The 21,438-nt window shown below is 49.7% G+C and overlaps 1 protein-coding gene across 1 annotated transcript in view; it reads left to right on the top strand.

Moving 5' to 3' along the window:
- Positions 1-21,094, top strand: part of MGAT5 (alpha-1,6-mannosylglycoprotein 6-beta-N-acetylglucosaminyltransferase) — a gene marked incomplete at both ends in the record, with an annotated part of 224,113 nt that extends 203,019 nt beyond the window's left edge. The window contains 3 exons of the mRNA XM_082659049.1: positions 3,758-3,832; positions 14,261-14,418; positions 20,896-21,094. Of these exons, the coding sequence (XP_082515175.1) occupies positions 3,758-3,832; positions 14,261-14,418; positions 20,896-21,094 (432 nt within the window). The remainder of the gene's footprint in view (positions 1-3,757; positions 3,833-14,260; positions 14,419-20,895) is intronic.
- Between the last annotated feature and the right edge of the window lie 344 nt (positions 21,095-21,438).

The following is a 21,438-nucleotide window of genomic DNA, read 5'->3' as shown; positions in this document are numbered from 1 at the left end:
GACCTGGGTTCGATCCCTGGTCAGGGAACTAGATCCCACGTGCATGCCGCAACTAAGGAGCCCATGTGCTGCAACTAAGGAGCCCACGAGCTGCAACTTAGGAACCTGTCTGCCACAACTATGACCCCATGCAGCCAAATTAATTAATTAATTATTTTTAAAAAAAGCTTTGATGAAAAAGATAGACAACATATGTGAATAGATGGGGGATTTCAGCAGAGAGATGGGAACTTTTTTAAAAGCCAAATGAAAAAATGCTAGAACTGAGAAGTACAGTATCAGAAATTAACTCTTTCAGTGGGCTGATCAGCAGATTATACACAGCAGACGAAAATAATCAGTGAACTTTAAAGACTTATCAATAGAAATTATTGAAATTAGAGGAAAAAGAACAAGATAAAAAAGAGCATATGAGATCTCTGGAACAATATTCAAGCAGCCTAATTTATGTGTAATTAGAACCTCAGAGGAGAGAATGGCTGGAAGAAATATTTGTGAAAAGATAATGGCTAAGAATTTTCTAAAATTAATGAATAACATTAACCTGCAGATTGTGGGAGCTCAGTGAAGGCCAAGCAGGATAAATATGGAGAAAAACACACTTAGATACATCATAGCTGAACTGCCAAAAACGAAAGATGAGGAAAATAATCTTGAAAGCAGCCAGAGAAAATTTTATTACATTCAGGGGAATAACAGCATGAAAGACCACCAACTTCCCATCAGAAATAATGGAGACCATAAAAGGGTCTGCAGGAGCCAGAGTGTGTAGGGCCTCCAAATAGACCACAAGAGGGATTCTGGATTTTATTCTGAGTATGATGGGTAGTTTTGAGCAGGGGAATGACATGACCTATTTTACATTTGAAATCATCAAGAGAAATTCCAGGAAACGTCTGACTTAAAATTCTCTGCTTAGTAGATAGAGGAGATAAGACTCAACCCCTGAACTTCTGGTACCTTCTAAGACCATCTGTTATTGAAAGATGCCAAGCCACCTGTCAGGTGGGACCATGCAGAGGTTAACTGGTATCAGAGAGCAGTTCCCTGTAGAAGTCGTACTCTGACTTAGAACGCTGAGTAATACTAGAGACAGGAAATCCCACTGGAAGGGAGGTGAAGAGGAGAAAACGGAGGAAAAGATGGGGGGTAGGGAACGTTTCCAAGGCCAGCAGGGACTGCATGGTGCAGCCTGCAGGCATCCTTCCTATGGCCATATGAGTAACAGTCCTTTGTCCACCAGCAAGATGACCAAGCACATTCCCCCCTGCTTCTCCATAACTGACCCCACTTGGGATTCTCAGTGACTGGTGTGGTTTCAACATTCCCTTTCATTCATCCCCCAAAAGACCTTGACTTGTTCCTGAAGTTCTACAGAAAACTGTCACACACATACACACACACACACACACACAACACACACACACACACAATCTGTGCAGCAGATCCAACATCAGAGGCTAGCCAGTGCTCAGTATTCCTAAAGCCAGGGCTCTGGGGAGCTTTCCCACACAGAGGACCCTGCTTCTGTACACAGCAGGGCTAGTGGAACTCATGGCAGAGGTGGCTTAAGAATACAAGTTCTTTCTTTCTTTTTTTTTTTTTTTTGCTTTTCCTTTATAGGAAAATTAGCTTCTTATCTTTTAAAACAGTGAACTGGCCACAAAGCAGTTAATGAGTCACATCCCCTTTGGTTAAACTGGCTTTGGTTAGTAGGACACAGGAAGAGCCCTTTTTCTGTGTTTATTGCATAAGCCCTTTGAATGAATGCACTTTCATTTCTAATGGATACCCTTTAGAATATGTTGTAGGAATGACCCTTGAGTATTCAGTATGCTTCCCACCATATAATTGGATCTGTCGGTCGCATGACAGATGGCCCACCGATGTTTATTTACCTCACTCTAGAAATCCTACTTATCCCCAAATGAGCCCAATATGGAAGTCCTCTATTGTACATTTTTTGTTGTTCTTATTCGTTCATATCTTTTTCCACAAACATGGGAAGAGGCATATCTCTAGACAGTTGGAGAAAGCTTCTGGAATCACTCACAAGGTGATTAAATAAATATTCTTTAAAAGAAAAAGTCTACATTTGGTGGAAAGGACTGTGGTTGGGTTAGAGAAGGCACAGCAAGTGCAAAAGCTTGAGATGAGAAGATGCAAGCTTGAAAGATGTTAAGTCAGTTAAAGCATTTTGAGCTCTTCTGAGATAAATGATCTAGGAACAAAAGGACCTCAGCTCATGCAGAATAGTCCTACCCTGATATTACAGCACTTATGGCTCAGCCTCTTACGGCTCTCTCTGGATGGATGTGGGCAGGGATGGCTGAGTTACAGCCTGTGTGATGTGTCATCTAATTGTGCATTCAAAGACATGTTATGAAATTACTAATCATGGTTGAAGAAGATTTCAAATGTAATGTGTGAATCAACATACACGGAAAACGGGAGAAGCTGCCTTGAGGACAGCTACTTGGCTGCCCCCAGAAGGGTGTCTTCTCCATCAATTGTCCCATTTTCAGCAGGCCTCAACTCACAGATGTTTTGTCCAGGTCTCCACCCTGTAGATTTGAGATAGGCGAGTGTAGACTTAAGAGGGAGGTGGTGAATGTGCTGATAAGTGCTACTGGGCTTTCTGAAGCTGTAACAAACTGGATTGCTGGCCATATTCTCCCAAGTGAAATTTCCATTTCAGATTAATAATGCCAGCCGGCTGCTCCTGAAGACGCAGGCGTCATAGTGTCGGCACAGGCACTGCAGAGCTCCAACCTGCATTTCTTCCCCTTCCGTCAGGTGTCACAGTATTGATCAGATTGCCTCCCCTACCCCAGTGAAGCACCTTCTACGTTGCTTGCTACCCTCAAGTAAAGGCTAGGCTCCTTAGAGTAGAAACCACAAGTCTTTTGTGGAAATCCAGTGAACCTCTTACTAGCCTGTCTCACCAGTTTCCATGATCCTAGTTCTGTCCTCCTGCTGTCCTTCTTTCATGTCTAATCTCCCACTAATGCTCCCCCCTGGAACGTCTTCTGCATCTTTGCCCTCCTCAGTCTTGGCTTGCTGGAGTCATAGCTGACCTTAAAAGCCCAGCATGAGCAGAAGTTGGCTTTGACCTTCTAGCTTCCTGGGACCCTCTAGCTGAACTCTCTGGGACACTTCATCACTCTGTTTTTGCACCATGAGTTCTTTGGGAACGTGCTCACCTACTAATGCAAAACAAAGCTTTTGTCACTGTCACGGTCCTTAAACCGCTCATCATGCGCCTTTCTCAGGGCAGGGAGCATGCATTCATTCACCAGATGTTTGCTGGTTCCAACGTGTGCCGCCCCACTCAGCACCGGGATGTAGATGACCCAGCAGCCATGGACCCTGCCCCATGGAGCTTACCTTCTAACAAGTGACACTCTCCACCTTTTGTTGAGTGTCTACTCTGTGTTAGACACTGAACTAAGCGCTTTTTTCCCCCCCGTCATCTTTACCACACGTTCCAAGAAATGGGTTTTTCTTATCACCATTTTACCCATGAAGGATCTGAGGCTCAGAGGTGGTAGATAATTTGCTCAGGGTCCCACAGCTGATAAGGAGCAGAATGAGGTTGTGAAGCCAGGTCTGCTGACTTCCAAGTTCATAGTCTTAGCCCCTTACAAGGATCCCTGCAGGTGTTGGCACCTGAGTGTGAGTGAATCAATGGAGAACTGGGTAAGTGTTGCATGTCCTGTGTCTTCCTCTTTCATGATACCGTGTTCTGTTTCTGCAGATTGAGCCATACATGCCGTATGAATTCACGTGCGAGGGGATGCTACAGAGAATCAACGCTTTCATCGAGAAACAGGTAAGGCTCTTCAGAAGTCCATCTGTCCTTGCTGTGTCCTACCTCCTGCTACCCCAGAGGACTCTCATGAACAGTTAAGAGTTTACCATGTTTCTGTGCTTATTTTCCTGATTTGGAGGACTCTACAGGCTAGAGAATGGCTTCTTGAAATTCTAAATTATGCACTGTCAAGGTCACTCCAAGGAGTCAGTCTGTCCTTAGGGTAAAAATGTTCTTTATGATGGTGGAAGGTCAAATGGAAACTTAAGGGAGAGACTGGATGGTTAAGATGAAAACGTCCTTCCCCATCAGACCTGTGCCCTGCCTGGGTTCTAGGGGCCTTACAAGGATTTGGGTCGGGAGGGAACAGAGAGATGGCTCAATATCTCTTTGGTAATTGCAAATATGTTCGGACTCTTCAGTGATTTTCAAACGTTTTTAAAAATAGGACCCGTTTTCAAATGAAACTTCACGTGAAATCCAAGTATATAAAACAGATAAAAGCAGAAGTTCACTTCCAAAGCAGCGGAGGGTTCCAAGGGTCCCACCACCCCGAACAGAGTTGGGAAACTATGTCTTGTGCTCGTAGAAGTAAAGGCCAAAAGTGTCATTGCTGTCGTTTTCAAACATTTTCATTCCGTAGGCTTCAAAAGCAACACAGAGCCAGAAATAGGCAGACTGAGCACCCCCGTGGGTAGGGGAATATGAACTCCTTGACCAGATGTCAGAAATAAGGGGCTCCTCTTAAAAGACAAAGCAGAGTGTCTTGGGGCAGTCATGAGATCTTGACACAATAGGGGGTGAGGACTCTGAAGGCTGAAAGTAGAAATGGCATGTTGAAAGTGGAAGTAGTTGCAGACTGCAGGCCAAGGCAGGTTTCAAAGGAAAGATTTGAGGCCACAGACCGTGGTGAGCAGCAGACGACCCTGAGTGCAGCCGCTGGACGGGCCGAGCCAGAGGCAGAGGCTTCAGGGTGCCAGGTTTGATGTTCTGAATTTTTGTGAGTGGCAAGAAGGGAGTGCAGTGCAGCCAGCCGCCTGGGTTCCAGCCCCTCCGCCAAGACTGTCTGGTTGTATGACTGGGATGTGTTAGTTTCCTCCCCTGCAAACTGAGGATAAAAATAGAACCTCGTGGGGCTGACGGGAGGATTAAATGAGCCTAGTACATGTGAAGTGCTCAGAACAAGGCTAACACATACTGCTCAGTAAAGACACACTAGTGATGTTACTATATTATACATTAGTGTATTATATTCTTGTGTATTATTATATAACATAATATATTCTACAGTGTTAGACTTTACCACAAGAGCTGAGCATTTGAATCACTATCTCAGTCACTCTTCACATGACACCCAACTTAAGAATGACAGTATCATCATCCTAACTTGAGCAGCCCTTTACGTACAGACTTTATGCCAACACGTCCCAATGCATCATCTCATTTACCCTCACAGTAATCCTGGGAGGTGGCAGTCATCACCCCGTTCTCTGGATAATGGGAACAGAGAGTCTTAGTCGCAGGGCTTAGTCTTGGAATCAGGGTTTGACGCTGGTTTGGTCTGAGCCCAGGCCTGCACCAGCAGCATTGCTGTGGGCCCGGGTGCTGGCACCTGTCCCAGAGCTATACTTCCCATCTTCTTTGATCTCAAGGAGCTGCTGGCCCTTCCTGAAGGTGCAGACAGGGCGGCCGTGGCCTCTGACAGTGAGATTTAACACCTCACAGCTTTAACTACCCTCCAAGGAGGCCAGGATCCTACTAGGATCCCTGCAGCTGCGTACGGAACCAACTTCTGCCTTTCCTGTCTCTGCTTCCTCTCAGGGAAAATGGTTACTCACCACCAGGTGTAAAAAGACTTTTTAAACTTTATATTAGAGTGTAGTTGATTTAGAATGTTGTGTACAACCTAAATCAATCAGGTGTACAGCAGAATGATTTCGTTTTACATGTACATATATCCATTCTTTTTCAGATTCTTTTCCCATGTAGGTTATTGTAGAATATTGAGTAGAGTTCCCTGTGCTATACAGGAGGTCCTTGTTGATTATCTATTTTATATATAGTAGTGTGTGTATGTTAATCCCAAACTCCTAACTTACCCCTTCGCCACCCCTTCCCCTTTAGTAACCGTAAGTTTGTTTCCTATGTCTGTGAGTCTGTTTCTGTTTTGTAAATAAGTTCATCTGTATCATTTTTTTAGATTCCACATGTAAGTGCTATCATGTGATACTTGAAAAGACTCTTTATCACATTTATTTGAAGACTGTCTTTCTTTCTTCCCTAAGATTCTTGAGTCCCAGCCAGTCCTTAGAAGTTCTCATGTGGCCTGTTCTCTGTGAATCTATTACTAGGTTTCCTTTCAAACAGGAAGATCCCGTTCCCCAAATAGACCTTGTCAAATACTCTGGGATTCAGGGCCACACCTAGCTTGTTCCCCTTGACATCCAAGTGCCTAGCCCTCTGCCTGGCACAGAGTAGGTGCACAAAAGCCGAAGACATGAATAAATGAATGAGAAGGGGAGTGAGTGTGTGTGCTTGTTTTCCCTATGTGCCAAGAACCAGGAGGCTCATCTTGGCCCTTATGATTTGGAGAGCATCTTTTTTTTTTTTTGCCGTACGCAGGCCTCTCACTGTTGTGACCTCTCCCGTTGCGGAGCACAGGCTCCGGACGTGCAGGCTCAGCGGCCATGGCTCACGGGCCCAGCCGCTCCGCGGCATGTGGGATCTTCCCGGACCGGGGTACGAACCCGTGTCCCCTGCATCGGCAGGTGGACTCTCAACCACTGCGCCACCGGGGAAGCATGCTGCGGGAGATGAGTCCTAAAGGCAAAGTCGTGGTACAGAGAGGTCGCGATGCAAAGGCCTGGGGGTGAAAAAGAGAAATGGTGGTGAATTATTGGAAGCTTGGCTGTGACTGAAGAGAGAGATGATGTGAGAGAAGAGGTTGGAGGAGGAGACACATCATGAAAAGATGCTGAGGCTCAGCTGAAGAATTCAGAATTTGTTTCTGGGACAAGAAGCTAAAGAAAGGTTTTAACCCAGGAATAGGGCAGTGATGCTCTCAGATTGGTGCTTTAGAAAAGTCATTCTAGGAATCTTGTGTTTGGGGCATTTCTTACTCAACATTCTCTCAGTGCTGCTAAATGAGCAATAAAGGGGCCTATTTTGAGTTTATCCCAGGCCTCTGGGGAGGGTTTTGTCAGAGCCATAATGTTCCCCCAAACCAGAGGGAAATTAGGAAGCCAAGACCCCACTGGTTCACAGATTGGGTCTTCTGCCTCTAACGATTAGCCCCAGGCTCTAGTGTTTTAGAGCTTGGGGTGTTCGTTATTTTTGCAGCCAAAAGAATATCTTCAAAGAGCAGTGAGAGGAGAGAGCAGAGCGGTGTTCCTGATATGAACAGGAAAGCCTCAAGCTCCGAAGGGGTGGTGGGAGCATAAGCTTCCCATCTCTTAAACTGTAGGAGCATCGCAGCCCTAATTAGGCTGATCTCTGCCTTCAGAGTCCTCCATGCGATCTGCTAGGGGAATAAGGAAGCTTTTATCCCAGAACCCTTTCAAGGTTGTCCATCATACTCACCCCAGGCAACAGGAGCCAGAGGAAGCCAATTGACAGCAATTGAGAAAAGCCCCAGGTTTCAACATATACTCTGTACAGAGTGGTCGATAGCAGCTTGACCTACCCTACCAGCCTAGGCAGCACCAATGGGAACAAATCCTGGCTTTAGGAAAGCCACTTGCTTCTTCGCTTAATGCCCTCTCTCCCTTTACTGTACTAAAAATGTTGATTTGGATTGCACACTCTTTATTTATTTTTGTAATAAATGTATTTCTTTATTTATGGCTGCACTGGGGCTTCGTTGCTGTGCACGGGCTTTCTCTAGTTGCGGCGAGCAGGGGCTACTCTTCGTTGTGGTGCACGGGCTTTTCACTGCAGTGGTTTCTCTTGTTGCAGAGCACAGGCTCTAGGCACGCAGGCTTCAGTAGTTGTGTCACGTGGGCTCAGTAGTTGTGGCGCACGGGCTTAGTTGCTCCGCAGCATGTGGGATCTTCCTGGACCAGGGCTCGAACCCGTGTCCCCTGCATTGGCAGGTGGATTCTTAACCACTGCTCCACCAGGGAAGCCTTGCATGCTGTTTTATATCAGCTCTCCAAAAGAGGCACTTGCTCCAGCAGCAGGAGTGTGTGCCAAGAAGAAAAATCCTTGTAATCTAAGATCAGGAGCACTCTTCTTCCCTAACCTGGGTGTGTCCAGGCCTGTTAAGGTTCTCCTTGTGCATTTCTTGGGAAAGACTTAGGTATTTGCCTCAGGCTGGAGAGTAGAGCAAGTTCTTGGCGATGTTGAGATTGATTTCTGAAAACCATGCACATGCTCTTCAGCCCTATTTTCTACTTTCTGTAAAGACCCTGCAAATACTCTACAAGACGACTGTGCTCATATCATTTTGCAAGGAGCTGTGTCATTTATGTGAAAAGCACTCTGGAGATACGGAGGGGAGAAAAGCGTTAGCTCCAAGAGCCTCAGTGGAATCAGCTTCAGCTCCTGGGAAATCCGGCTCATCGGGGCCCATCCCGAACTCCATGGGGCATGTTCGAGCCTGGCAGTGAAGCTGATTGGCAGGGTAGGGGGAATGGTGGAGTTGCCAGCTTGCAGGGGAAGAGGAAAAGGCGTAGAAACAGGGAGAAAGTTGGCAGTCACCTAGGAATGTTTCCTCTTTTGAAAAATCAGTGGTTGCTCTTTGCCCAGCCATTCCTGAACCCAGAGGGACTGGGTGGGTAATGATTTCATCGCTGGGCCCTGCATTGTGACAGCCAGGTTCACATCCTGGCTCTGCCCCCACTGTCTCGGTGACCTCCGTCAAGTTTCTAATCTCTCCGTGCTGTTTCCTCTTCTGTGCAATGGGGATACTACTACCTACCCCATAGGGCTGGTGGAGGAATCAGTAGATAAATACATGTTCAAGACAAAGAACAGTGCTTGGCACACAGTAGGTCCTCTGAAAGCCTTAACTACTTGCTGCTGCAGGAGCCCAGAAACCAATCGAGGTGTAGTTTTTTAAACAGCTTCATTCAGGTGTAATTTACAGACCCTAAAATTCACTCCATGTAAGGGTACAGTTCAGTGATTTTTTTTTTTTTTTTTTTTTTTTAGTAAATTGATAAACTTGGGCAGTTACCACCACAATCTAGTTTTATAACATTTCCATCACCCTAAAAGGCTCTTTTGTGCCTATTTGCAGTCAGTCTTGGCTTGTTCCCCCAGCCTCAGGAAAACACTGACCTGTGTTCTGTCTTTGTAGATTCTCCTTTCCCGGAGATTTCTCATCTTAATGTTTGTGAGCATGTGTTGGTACTTCATTCTTTTTTCACTGCTGAATAATATTCCACTGTATGGATAGACCACAGTTTGTTTATCCATTCTCCAGTTGGGTCGTTTCGTCCTTTTAGCTGTCGTGAAAAGTGGAGTGTTATCTTGAACATTCGCATGCGTGTGGACGTCTTTTTTGTTTCTCCCGATAGACTCCTCGTCATAGAAGAATTTGAAATGCGGGAGGTTTATGTCTGACTCTTTCCGGGTGAGCTGGTTGGCTCGTTGATTTGCAGTGTAAAGATCATCACAGAGATGAGTCACCACAGCTCAGCTTCACAGCCACCTCCTCTGTTGCCCTTGTGGAAATGTAAATTCGCACCCACTGCTGGGGATCAGCCCCAGGGGCCACCCGTGGACAGAGTTCACTCCTTTTGAGGACAGCACAGGCTGAGAAGGGCAGGCGCCGGCAGGCACCCGAAATGTGTTTAATCCGGTCACAATGTATTGGACACTTTTTCTGTGCTTGGCCCTGGATTTCCCAGCTATAAGATAGCTGGCTGAACTTGGCCCAAACCCCAGTTTCATGGCCTTGAACCTACACCACCACCCCCTTTTCTTTCTTTTTTTTTGCAAATTCCTGACCTTACTTCCTTTAGATCCTGCCCCCAGATCTGTATCTGAACCTGTCTTCTTGGTTCCAGACAATGTGCGTTTCCGCAGAAATCTACTTGCACCTGATATGTCATGGACGTAGTAACTCAAAGGTTTGGGCAGACCTCCACTCTGGGGGTGGGGGGTTTGTGGAAAAGATCCCACCACATGCCACGGAGAGGGAGGGACAAGCCAGCCCGTCCACCTGGTGCTTCCCTCCTAGAGAGTCGCCTCCCTCTTCCCCCTACCCAGTCTTCTCCAGCTCTTTTGGTAGTTGATAAATAACGTTTTCTCCATGCTGCTACTTAGCCTTTGTTATAAAGGCAGCATCCTTACTTCTTTTTCACAGTTCATTGTGTTCATTGGTTCCGAACATTACTTTTTCTCATAAATTTGTTGATTAATAAACCTTTCTTATTATAGTTACTCTAGGAGAATTTCATAGTCAAGCAAATTTAGGGAAATTTGGTGACTGGTTGAAATAATTATTAGAGAGGGATGCAGATGTTCTGTTTCTAAGTGGGCTTGTTAACCAGATTGGAAATTACTCTTTATGTCTCCTCTGGTTGTATAAAGCTTCTGGGTTAGAATATTATTCTTTTCTACTTCTACTTTCAAAGCCCCACGATGCCAGAACCCTTCAGTGCAGTTCAACAGCTCTTTATTGAGCACCAGTTATCTGCAAAGCACCATGTTTATGATAAGCCACTAACTCCTATTTAGCCTACAAAACCCAGCCCAGAAGTCCCTATTTCCTGGAAGCCTTCTCTGATTGCTACCCCTACCCTCCTTCCCTTCCCCAGAGTTAATAATTCTCTCTCTCTTCTCAGTGGCCTTTACATCCTGTTTGGACATCTGTTTTGTACTGTTCTGTCATTTTTTAAATGCCAGCCTCTCTTACTAGATGGAGTCTTTGAACCCGGAGACTCTGTCTCATCCACATTCTTATTTCCAGCACCCAGCATAGGCTTTAATGATCATTTGTCAAGTTTTGAATGGATGCATGAGAAAACCTTCAAAGCCACCCTATGACATGAGCATTTCATGGAGGTTTATTGGACAAAGATGTGGGTCTGGCCTGAGGCCGTTCTCTCTCTTCCACACTGTTGCGTGGCTTCCCGTCTCTCTGCTCCTGCTTCTTCTCCTGCCTTCCGTTCTCAGCTCAGTCACTCCTCTGCCCCGAACTCTCCAGTAGCTTCTGTCTCACTCCAAGGAAAAGCCAAGGCTTTGCATGGGCCCCCAAAGCTCTGGGTACTCTAACCCCCGGGACCTCCCAGACCCCATCTCCTCCCATCTCCGGCCCCAGCGTGCACACACTGCTCAAGCTGTGTGCAACTCCCTGCTCCTCCTGGAACCTGCTAGAAGCTTCGCTGTCAGAGCCTCCGATCTTGCTTTGCCTCTGCCTATCATGTCCTTCACACACACTTGCATGGCTCACGCCTTTACTTCCTCGGGTCTTTTCTTGAATGTCACCTTCTCAATGATGACTTATCTGAATACCCTCTTCCCCAACAGTCCCGATTCCTTTTCCTCACTTCATTCTTATTTAGAGCAATTATCACCTTTAATATATTACATATAATTGATTTCTGTTGTTTCTCTGTCTCCCTCACTGAAAATAAGCTCTATAAAGGCAGGTGTTTTTGGTTCCTTTTTTTTTTTTCCACCAAGTCACCCCCAAGGCCTAGAAGAGCCAACCCATGGTGTTATATTTATCAGGCACTTTTCTGAGCACTTTACACATTATAATTGACTTAATCCCCTCGACAACTCTAGGAGGTGGCCGTTGATGTATTCTTCATTTTACAGTTGAGGAAACTGAGGCAAAGAAAAATTACAGAGCTAGCCAAGAGCATTCAGCTGCTAGATGGAGAGGCTGAGATTCAAACCCCAGCAGTTCGAGCCCCAAACCCTTAGGCTTTTCTGCATCTTAGCAAGTATTTTATTGAATGAACAAATGAACGAGTGAGTGAGCAAACAGGGAGACAAGACGTGTCGGCATTGCCCTGATAGCTGGTGCTGAGGCTGAATGAAACAGAGGACCTCCAGCTTTCTGCGAGCACCCAGTGGGGCTGGCACCTGGGGGTGAGAAGAGGCTTATGACGGGCTGCTGCGTCAGTTGTGCCCTCCAAGCAGCTGGGCAAAGGGATGCCCCTTGTGGGCGATTGTCATATATAATCCAGGCAACTCAACTTCTCGCTCTGGACCCTGGCAGCAAATAAGGGTCTTCCTTGGAATGTTATCTTTAACATCTGTAGGTACCTTCTTAAGAGTCACGTCTTTTTTTTAATCTGACAGGAGTTATGTAAGGACAAGTGATATTTTCTTCATTTTTAGATGTGAAAGTGGGCAGAGAGAGCTTGAGGGGCAGCTATGAAGTCTCCTAGCTGGGGGCCAGAATCATAACTGAGATCCCCACTCCCTCCTGCCTTACCTGGTGTCATAGCGATTAAGGACACCTTCAGGCCTCCATCTGTTCAATTTTATCACCTTCAGGCTTTCCAGATGGTTCACCAAACCTTAAGAAGGGCCTGCTGCTCTTGGCACCATTTCTTTTTTTTTTTTTAATTTATTTTATTGAAGCTTCGTTGATTTACATTGTTGTGTTAGTTTCTGGTGTACAGCAAAGTGATTCCGTTATACATACATATGATAGTCTGCATCTGCTAATCCCAAGCTCCCAATCCCTCCTTCTTCCGCCCACCTCCCCCTTGGCGACCAGCAGTCTGCTCTATTTCTGTGAGTCTGTTTCTGTTTCATAGATAAGTTCATTTGTGTCATATTTTAGATTCCACATATAAATGACATCATATGGTATTTGTCTTTGTCTGACTTACTTCACCTTAGTATGATAACCTGTAGGTCCATCCATATTGTTGCAAATGGCATTATTTCATTCTTTTTCGTGGCTGAGTAGTATTCCTATATCTGTATCCATATCTACCTATCTATCGTCCAACCACAATTTCTTTATCCATTCATCTGTCGATGGACACGTAGGTTGCTTCCATGTCTTGGCTATTGTAAATAGTGCTGCTGTGAACACAGGGGTGCATATATATTTTTGAATTAGTGTTTTCTCCAGATATATGCCCAGGAATGGGATAGCTGGATCGTATGGCAACTCTAGTTTTTTGAGTAACCTCCATACTGTTTTTCATAGCGGCTGCACCCAGTATACATTCTCACTGACATATTTTCACTACTTCTAAACAGTTACCTGTTTAAATACAGCTTTTAGGTTGTTTCAAGTCTTCTGCTTCTCTTCTAACAATACTGCTGGGATTCCTGTGTCCTGTGTCGGTTTCTTTGCCCAATTGTGTCCCATACATCTGGGGTGAATTCCTACAAGTGGAATTCAGAGCCCAGGATCCTAACCCTAACCACTGGGTACCCCTGAGGGCTAGCCCGCCCCCCAAAAAGTTACACAAACGTGGCTCTTAAGGGCTCCTGCCCTGACATCATCTTCTGCAGGTTGGGCGGCCCCGGAGATTCAGAAGAATTTTACTAGGGTTCCATCAACATCGTGCAAGCAGAGCAAGCTCTGGTTGCCAGTGGTGCATGAGTTTCCACCCTCAGTACCTGTTCAGGGTCGCTCCAGGCACAGCTGAGATGAAAGCTGGGGTCCCAGGGCAGAGAGAGTTCCCACTCCGCACCTGCCCGTTCCCTGGTCCCACTGCGTCTTTCTCCTCAACACTCAGCTTCATAACTAGGCTGCCCGTTCACCATGCTGCACAGGTTACTTCCTGGTCTTCCCCGCCCGTGACTTCCTTGGATGTGTTAATTTCCTGCGCACCCTCCAGATCCTAGGAATGACCACCCAGCCCCATCCTGAGCATGCCACCACCTTCCATGCCTCGGGGCGCCCCTCCCTGCAGGGGATACCAGCTTACTTGACCTCCTATCACACATCCTCAGACTGTTTCTCTAGTCGTTGAATTTGTGTGTTACAACTGTTTCCAACCAACAAGCACTGAGCCTCTCTCAAGACCACGACCCCGCAATAGTCCTCTCCCAGATGCCTGCAGACCTCTCCCAGATGCCTGCAGACTCCTTGCTGTGCTCCTTTGCTTCCCAAAGTTGAAACCAGCACTCACAAAACAGTGTCATATTAGGTAACCGCCAAATTAGGTAGACACTGAAAATGTCTTTGGAATTAGGGCGGAGGGAATAGAACAGCTGGTAAAGGTGGATCTGGAGATGGGCTTTCAAGCGTGGAGGCTTTAGCTCGATTGCATCATTGTAGGTGGCGGTACGAATGAATAGCCCCCGTTACTGGCAGACACAGTGCTGTGCACAGAAAGCCAAGGCCAAGGCCGTGTTCTAGCTGAGCTGGGTTCCAACCCACGTCTGTCTGGTCCTGCCTCCTGCCCCTCACTGCTCTCCCATGACCAGGTGCCCGGCCCCCTTGTTGGGGCTCGTTGGCAGACTGGGGACCCCCCACTTGCATCCCTGGTCCCTTGGCTGATGATTTCATTGTCATTCCAGGACTTCTGCCATGGGCAAGTGATGTGGCCGCCCCTGAGTGCCCTGCAGGTAAAGCTTGCTGAGCCCGGGCAGTCCTGCAAGCAGGTGTGTCAGGAGAAACAGCTCATCTGTGAGCCTTCCTTCTTCCAGCATCTCAACAAGGACAAGGACTTGCTGAAGTAAGTGCTGGAGCGCGGGAGAGGCAGCTCAGCCTGCAGCTCGCCTCTGGGTCAGAGCTGGGTTGCAAGGGATGAGGTTTTCCTTTCTAGGCTCGTGGGCTGTTGGAATAAGATGCGGAAAAGGTTATAGCATGATCCCACCGCCCCCCTCCACCCAGAGAAAGTTGACCCAGCGCTTTTATTGTTAAGTAGATGAGGTCACCTGGTCTGCTGATATATTTAGAATTCGAATAGGGGTGTTTTGTTTGCATAAATAACGGGAAGTCGGGGCTTGGAGATGGCGGGAGGTGTTCGGTTTGCTAATTGGTACCCAAGAACCATGGGAGCCGAGATGGGCACAGAACCACAAGCACGGACGGACCCACCCCTGAGGTCCCCTGGCTGTAGCTAGGTCCGCAGAGTCAGGGAGTCTGGAAGAAATGAAAAATACGGGCAGGGAGCTAGCACAGCACAGCACTGCCCGCAGCAAATTTCCCTGCCACCTTCCCCTCCTGCAGCCCCATCTCCTTTTGTGCTTTATTCCAGCCCCTTTGAGGGCGTGAGCAGGCCTGGCTTTGCCGGGTCCCTGAGCAGGGGTGCAGGTGCAGCAGTGGGATCACAGGCCAGAGTGAGCAAGGAAGGACCTTCTCTATTGCTGGGATTTCTTTTCTCGTGCTGCTTGTGTTACTTGCAGTCACACCATTCATTTCCCTTTGCAGTGACATTTTGAGTTTGGTGTTTGCACTTTCCAGGTTTCCATGTGAAGTTTCTTCTGGCCTCTGACTCATGCCCCCTGTCAGTGCTGAATCTGTTCCTCGATATTTATCACACCCTCCCTGGGCCACAACCTGGTTAATTACCTGTCACCCCTTCCCAACCTTAAGAACTCTTAATGCGGTGTTTTCCCCTGAGGGATTTGCTATCCCAACCCTAGATATTCCGCACAGCTGTGGTTCTGCCCCAGTCTTTTTTTTTTTTACATCTTTATTGGAGTATAATTGCCTTACAATGATGTGTTAGTTTCTGCTTTGTAACAGAGTGAATCAGTTATACATATACATATGTCCCCATATCTCTTCCCTCTTCCGTCTCCCTCCCTCCCGCCCTCCCTATCACACCCCTCTAGGTGGTCACAAAGCACCTAGCTGATCTCCCTGTGCTATGCGGCTGCTTCCCACTAGCTATCTACCTTACGTTTGTTAGTGTATATATGTCCATGCCTCTCTCTCGCCCTGTCACAGCTCACCCTTCCCCCTCCCCGGGTCCTCAAGTCCATTCTCTAGTAGGTCTGTGTCTTTATTCCTGTCTTACCCCTAGGTTCTTCATGACATTTTTTTCCCTTAAATTCCATATATATGTGTTAGCATACGGTATTTGTCTTTCTCTTTCTGACTTACTTCACTCTGTATGACAGACTCTAGGTCCATCCACCTCATTACAAATAGCTCAATTTCATGTCTTTTTATGGCTGAGTAATATTCCATTGTATATATGGGCCCCAGTCTTGAAGAGGATGTTTAAGGAACAGAGTGGGGACTTCCCTGGAAGTCCAACGGTTAGGACTCCACGCTTCCACTGCAGGGGGCACGGGTTCGATCCCTGGTCAGGGAACTGAGATCCTGCACGCCGTACGCACCCCCCTCCCCAAATAATAATAATAATAATAATAATAATAAGGCACAGAGTGGACTCAGGGCTCGCGGCTTGCCGGCCCCTGTTCTGGCTTCACACCCTTCTAGAGCGTGGTTGGCCACCGTGCTCATCCATGCCTAGTGGTCTGAGCTGCCCTGATCCTGCCTGAAAGTCTTACTACCTTCAAGTGTGGTATAAAACCCTTTTTAGAGAAAGCGCGTGGTCTCTAGCGTCGCGCCTACAGGGATGCTCTCCTGAGTGGGGATGTGGATGATGCTATTTTTTCTCGTTCTTTTTACGTGAAGACCCGGATCAGAGGTGGCCTCGGTTCCACCATCAGAATAAAGGCCAGGCCAGCAGAGTCGGTCGGCGGCCTGCTCTGCAGCCCGTGGAGCCTTGTGGGAGGGGACACTGGTCTGACGTCTGTGGAAAGCCCTGATGGTGCCAGAAGCTTCCATCTCCAGAGCACGCATCCCAAATTCTAGGTCCGGGGGGAGCTTGGCACTCGCCCCTTTTGCAGACGGCTCCCGTAGCAAAGTGGCTTTCTGAGAACCCCGAGTGTCTCCCTCTGTTTGAGCGGAAGTCTGGATGCACTGGGGGCAGACTACAGAGCGTCTACACAGAACTGTCTACGTGCAGCCGCTGCCCCAGCGCTGGAGGAGGGAACCCGGACGGGACCCTCAGCAGCGGCGGCCTTCCTGGCCAGGCCGCAGGCGGGGCTCCCGGGGCTCGCTCTCAGAGAGCACGGGGCCCACCACAGCCCGCCCGTCTGCAGACCCAAGGGCTAGGTCCCGCGGAGGCACAGGACAGGGAACCAAGGAACCAGTTTCCTCTGTCCCCAGCAATGTCCTCACCTGTGAGATGGGGACAGCCCGGGTAATGATGAGAGAAGATGCAGCTGGTGCTGCAGGCAGAGCAGAAAAGCCCTGTCTTGTAGAGAGCTTGGGCAGCGGGGCAGGCCCGAGGCCACCAGGCTGAGACCAGAAACGCCAGTGCCCTGCCACCTCCCTGCCCACCCCCACCCCCGCCCGCCGCCGTCTTCCAAGCTGAGCCCAGGGAGCAGAAGGCCTTGCTGTGGGGCGGCCGTGGGGTTACTAAACGCCCCTCCCACCCCATCCCCTTGTAGATACGTGGGTTTTCTTCCTAGGAGGCTGCCGTGAAGGCTGAGTTTGCAGTAGAGCCTCCTGCAGTTAATTTTCTGTGCGCAGGAGCCCTGGTGAATACCTTGCCTCTGCACTTGTAAATACCAATAACGTCGTGAAAGCCCGGCTCTCTGGCGCGTCTGTTGAAACCCTCTTCAGTGAGGCAGTCCTGGCTTATTCGTGTTCATGGCCTGTTAGCAGCGAGCTGCTGCTCTTTCTTCTCCAACTTGGGGCCTGGCTCTGAGTTTAAGCTCCTCTCCGTCTTCGGGTGTCCCCGGCCTGTCCTCGCTCTGCAGTGTGACCTGATGTGACTTAAGTAGAGCCCTTTGGAGCGTCCCGTGCTGTCGTCTTGAATCGGGGATTCAGGCAAGGCGAGGTGGGAGTGATGGAGAGGCGACCACAAACTCCTGTGCACGGAGCATGCGTGATACGGGTGGCATCCAACCTGACCCGGACCGGGGCCGGAGTGGGCGGAGGACAGAGGCCCCAGGCAGAGCCAGAGTCCAGGCTGGTGGGACCCAGGGCGGGCGCACCTCGGCTTCCGAAATGGGAACGTGCGTTAGCGGCAGGCTTACTTCGTGATGTTGCGACCTTTACAGGTTGTACCTTCTAAAAGATTCATTTATTGAGTGTGGGTTGGTTGGTTTGAAGAACAGGAATTCTAAGCCATGAGGCCTGGACTGTGAGCTCGTGGGCACCTTCGGAGCAGGGAGGTGGCCCTGAGTCAGAGTGGTGACGAGGGAGCTTGGGGAGACTTGGTGGATACGAGGCGGGGCTAAGGAGGATGGGGTGGGGGAAGGAGTAAGACCGGCCGGTGGGTCCTGCTTCCATCCCTTCATCCTGAGTGGGGCTGCGTCGGGGGAAGGGTGGGCGGCTTCCCTCCTCTCAGGAAATAGGCAGCCCCACGGGAAGGGGGGCTTTGCCCTTCTCTTCTTCAAGGGCTATAAACTCTACACTAAGGGCTGAGGGGCCTCGGAAGCCCCAGCTCCCATCCTGTGAGAGAAGCTACTGAGGCCAGCTGGAGAGAGGTGAGGACCACAGGGGCCCACAGAAAGGAAACAGCACAGCGCGCCACAGGTCTGAGCGGGGAGTGTGTGTGTGTGTGCGCGTGTGTGCGACACAGACATCCCAGGAACAGAGAGGCAGAAACAGCCACACGCACGCCCTGAAGAGGCGAGGGACCACGGCAGAGCATGACGATGTGCTCCAGCCATTGGGAAGGTCTCCTCGGCAACAGCTGAGGACTGTGGCTCACTAGCTCAGCAAGGATGCTGGAGGGGCCTTCCCGACCGCCCGGGGCTTGTGGGACGGAGACCTGCAGCTAACAGAAGGTAGAGCTCCCCGGGGTAGGGGGTTGGGTCACACCCACGGGTGGCTCCGGTGCCCCTCAGCTAAACCGCTGGGGAGCTGCCTGGGGACGGGTCCCCTGTGGCTCCGGGGAGCACCTGCTGCTTGAGTGCCTCGTGGTCATCTCTGGGCATCGGCCCTGGGCCGGCTGCTGCTGTTGCAGCCTCGTGGTCACGGGCGCATGTGCTCGCACCCCAGGAGGCCAGGCCTGGAGTCTGAGTCCAGGAGACCAGAGGCGGGAGGAGGGTTTCTTCCTGGCCCCTGGCAATTCTCCCCCTTGCCTCGGGGTCTCAGATGAGTTGTGGAGATTTCCACGCTCCTGATGAGCAGTGTACCAGGCAGATGGCTTGAGTTAAGACACAGCAGCTGCTGTAATTCGCCTAAATAAATAAATAGCATGAGCATGAATCTGGATCCCAGCGCCGCATTCCATATGGCAACTTTTCACGCACAGTGGAGCTCTGGAGACCCTTTTTCGTGTTGGCCAGGAGGAGTGTCCTGTGAGGGAGCTGGTAGCCCCTGTCTCCGGCTCAGGTTTCCTTAAGACCTCCACGTCCCACCCTCGCCATGCCCTCTGGGTGCCTCCGTCTCCCGGCTGGCTTACCTAACGTCAAGGGGTATTGGGCCACTTAGAGAAGCCACAGAGCTCCCTGGCGACTGCAGCAGCAAGATGGGCCGGTGCTGCCCTCCTGGGCACCGGGAGCCAGGCAGGCAGCCTCAGAGAGCTCACCAGAAGCCCCAGCAGATGCACTGGGAACCACCAGGAGGGCAGGTGGGCCCTGGCAGTTAGTTGGCGGGAGGAAGAAAAAAGAGGGCGCAGGAGTAATGGGGGCGCCATGTGCTCTTCCCCTGACACTTGGAGGCTTTCCAGAGGCAGCAGGAGACCTCAGGTTCCACATCCAGGTCCCCTCCCTACCGGCAAGAATCAAGACTTCCGTGAACAAAGCAAAACAGAGATGGTTGGCACGTGTGTAAGTTCTCACTGCTGGGCAAAGGAGGAAGGTGGCATAGCCCAGCCCGCGTCGGCCGGGGCAGGGTGTTGATGGGAATCATGATAGGTCTCGTGTGTTGAATACTTCCCAGAGCTAGACTCTGCCAGCTGCTCGATAAGCATTAATTTAATCCCTGGACCTTCCCTGTGAGGTAAGGATTCTCTCTCCCCATTTCACAGAAGAGGAAACAGCCACAGAGAGGCTCAGTCATTGGTCCAGGGCCACAGAGCTCATAAGAGATGAAGCCAGGACTCAAACCCAGATCTGTCTGGCCCTCCTATACCACCTTCTCTGAACTGGTCCCCACCAGCCATGTGGGGTACAGGGGACAAGGTGGGTAGGACCCAGGTACCCCAGGTAAGAGGAGAACTTACGTGGCTCTTCTTTGAAATGAGGCCAACACTGTTGGAAACAGAAACATCCGGTTCTCCTTCGCCCCCCCCACCCCCCAGGCAGTGGTCCCAGGCTGAGAAAGCAAAGCCACAGGGGTCTCCAGCCCACAGAAAATTCACCTGTTGGGAGACTATGGCACAGGGGCAAGAACACAGACCTGGGATGATTCAGTCCCTGCTCTGCGCACCCAGAAACCTCAAGCTGGGGACAGGGCTGGGGTGGGGGTGTTACTGTTGCCACCGTCCTCCAAGGTCCAGTGACTCAGGTCCAGGACGGCACCTTCCCCAGGAGACGGTCTGACTGCTGTCCAGTGGGGACTAAGGCCATGTAACGGGTGTCTTTAAGCCATTAATTGAGAAAATTAAATATAGTTTTTAAAAAACATGTAAATAATGCCTATCTTTCCCCCAGTCTCACTCCTCAGAAGTAAACATTGTTAAGTCTTTAGTGTGTAGTCTTTCATGACTTCTCTCCCTCTCCCCCCTCCTCCCCCCGCCCCCCGTCTCTCTCTCTCTGTCTCTCTCACTCACACACACACACACACACACGCGCGCGCGCGCGCGCGCGCCGGTACACCGTACATCCTGTCGTTACCTGCCTTACTCGAGGACAGCTCTCATGCTAATGCTCACATTTCCACCTCTCCTCTGTCAAGGGCTGCATGTAACTCTGATGGTATAGATGAGCCAGAGTTGATCCAGCCATTTCCCACTTGCTGAGTATTCAGGTTATTTCCAGTTTTTCTCCATTACGGACAGTGCTTCGCTAAGCAGCCTTGAACGCATAGCCCCACACACGTGTCCAGGCACACACTTGCCTTTCTCGAGCCTGGATTTCCAGAGGTGAGAGAATGGCTGGGTCAGAGGCTGGCTGACGTTTCATTTCTACTGCAGGAGCCCCGAACGAGCTCCCCACGCCTCGGACGGTGGACAGGAGGAGGCAGGGGTGAGGATGACCCCTGCATCCCTAACCCCTTTCTCTTCCCCCGCAAGGTACGAGGTGACCTGCCAAAGCTCAGAGATGGCCAAGGACATCGTGGTGCCCTCCTTCGACCCCAAGAACAAGCACTGTGTGTTTCAAGGTGACCTCCTGCTGTTCAGCTGTGCTGGCGCCCACCCCAGGCACCGGAGGATCTGCCCCTGCCGGGACTTCATCAAGGGCCAGGTGGCTCTCTGTAAAGAGTGTCTCTAGCAGCCACCGGCTCGTCCCCGCACGCACTCTCCTGGGGAAGACGGTGGGCAGAAATCATTCGGGGACTTTCGCCAGAGCCTGAACTCTTTTGGCGGGAGGTCTCGATTTGGTATTGCTCCCGCTGCGGTCGGAGGATCACAGCGGAGTTCTCACCAAAACAAAACGAGAGTCGACGTCAGGCCGGGGAGCCTGGCTTCTCCCTGGCACAAATTCATTTTTAATCTTGGAGGAGCTACTGTAGGGAGACTGTCTATGCAGCTGCTCCAGGGTAGAAAGAGAATCTCAAGATTCATTTAAATGAAACAAAACCAGAGGAGGAATTGAGCTAGTTGGAAAGGACTTCG

This window comes from Grampus griseus (genome assembly GCF_964374135.1).
Source record: "Grampus griseus genome assembly, chromosome: 7".
NCBI lineage: Eukaryota > Metazoa > Chordata > Mammalia > Artiodactyla > Delphinidae > Grampus > Grampus griseus.
The sequence above is the reverse complement of the archived record's forward strand: the minus strand, read 5'-3'. Positions and strand labels throughout refer to the sequence as shown.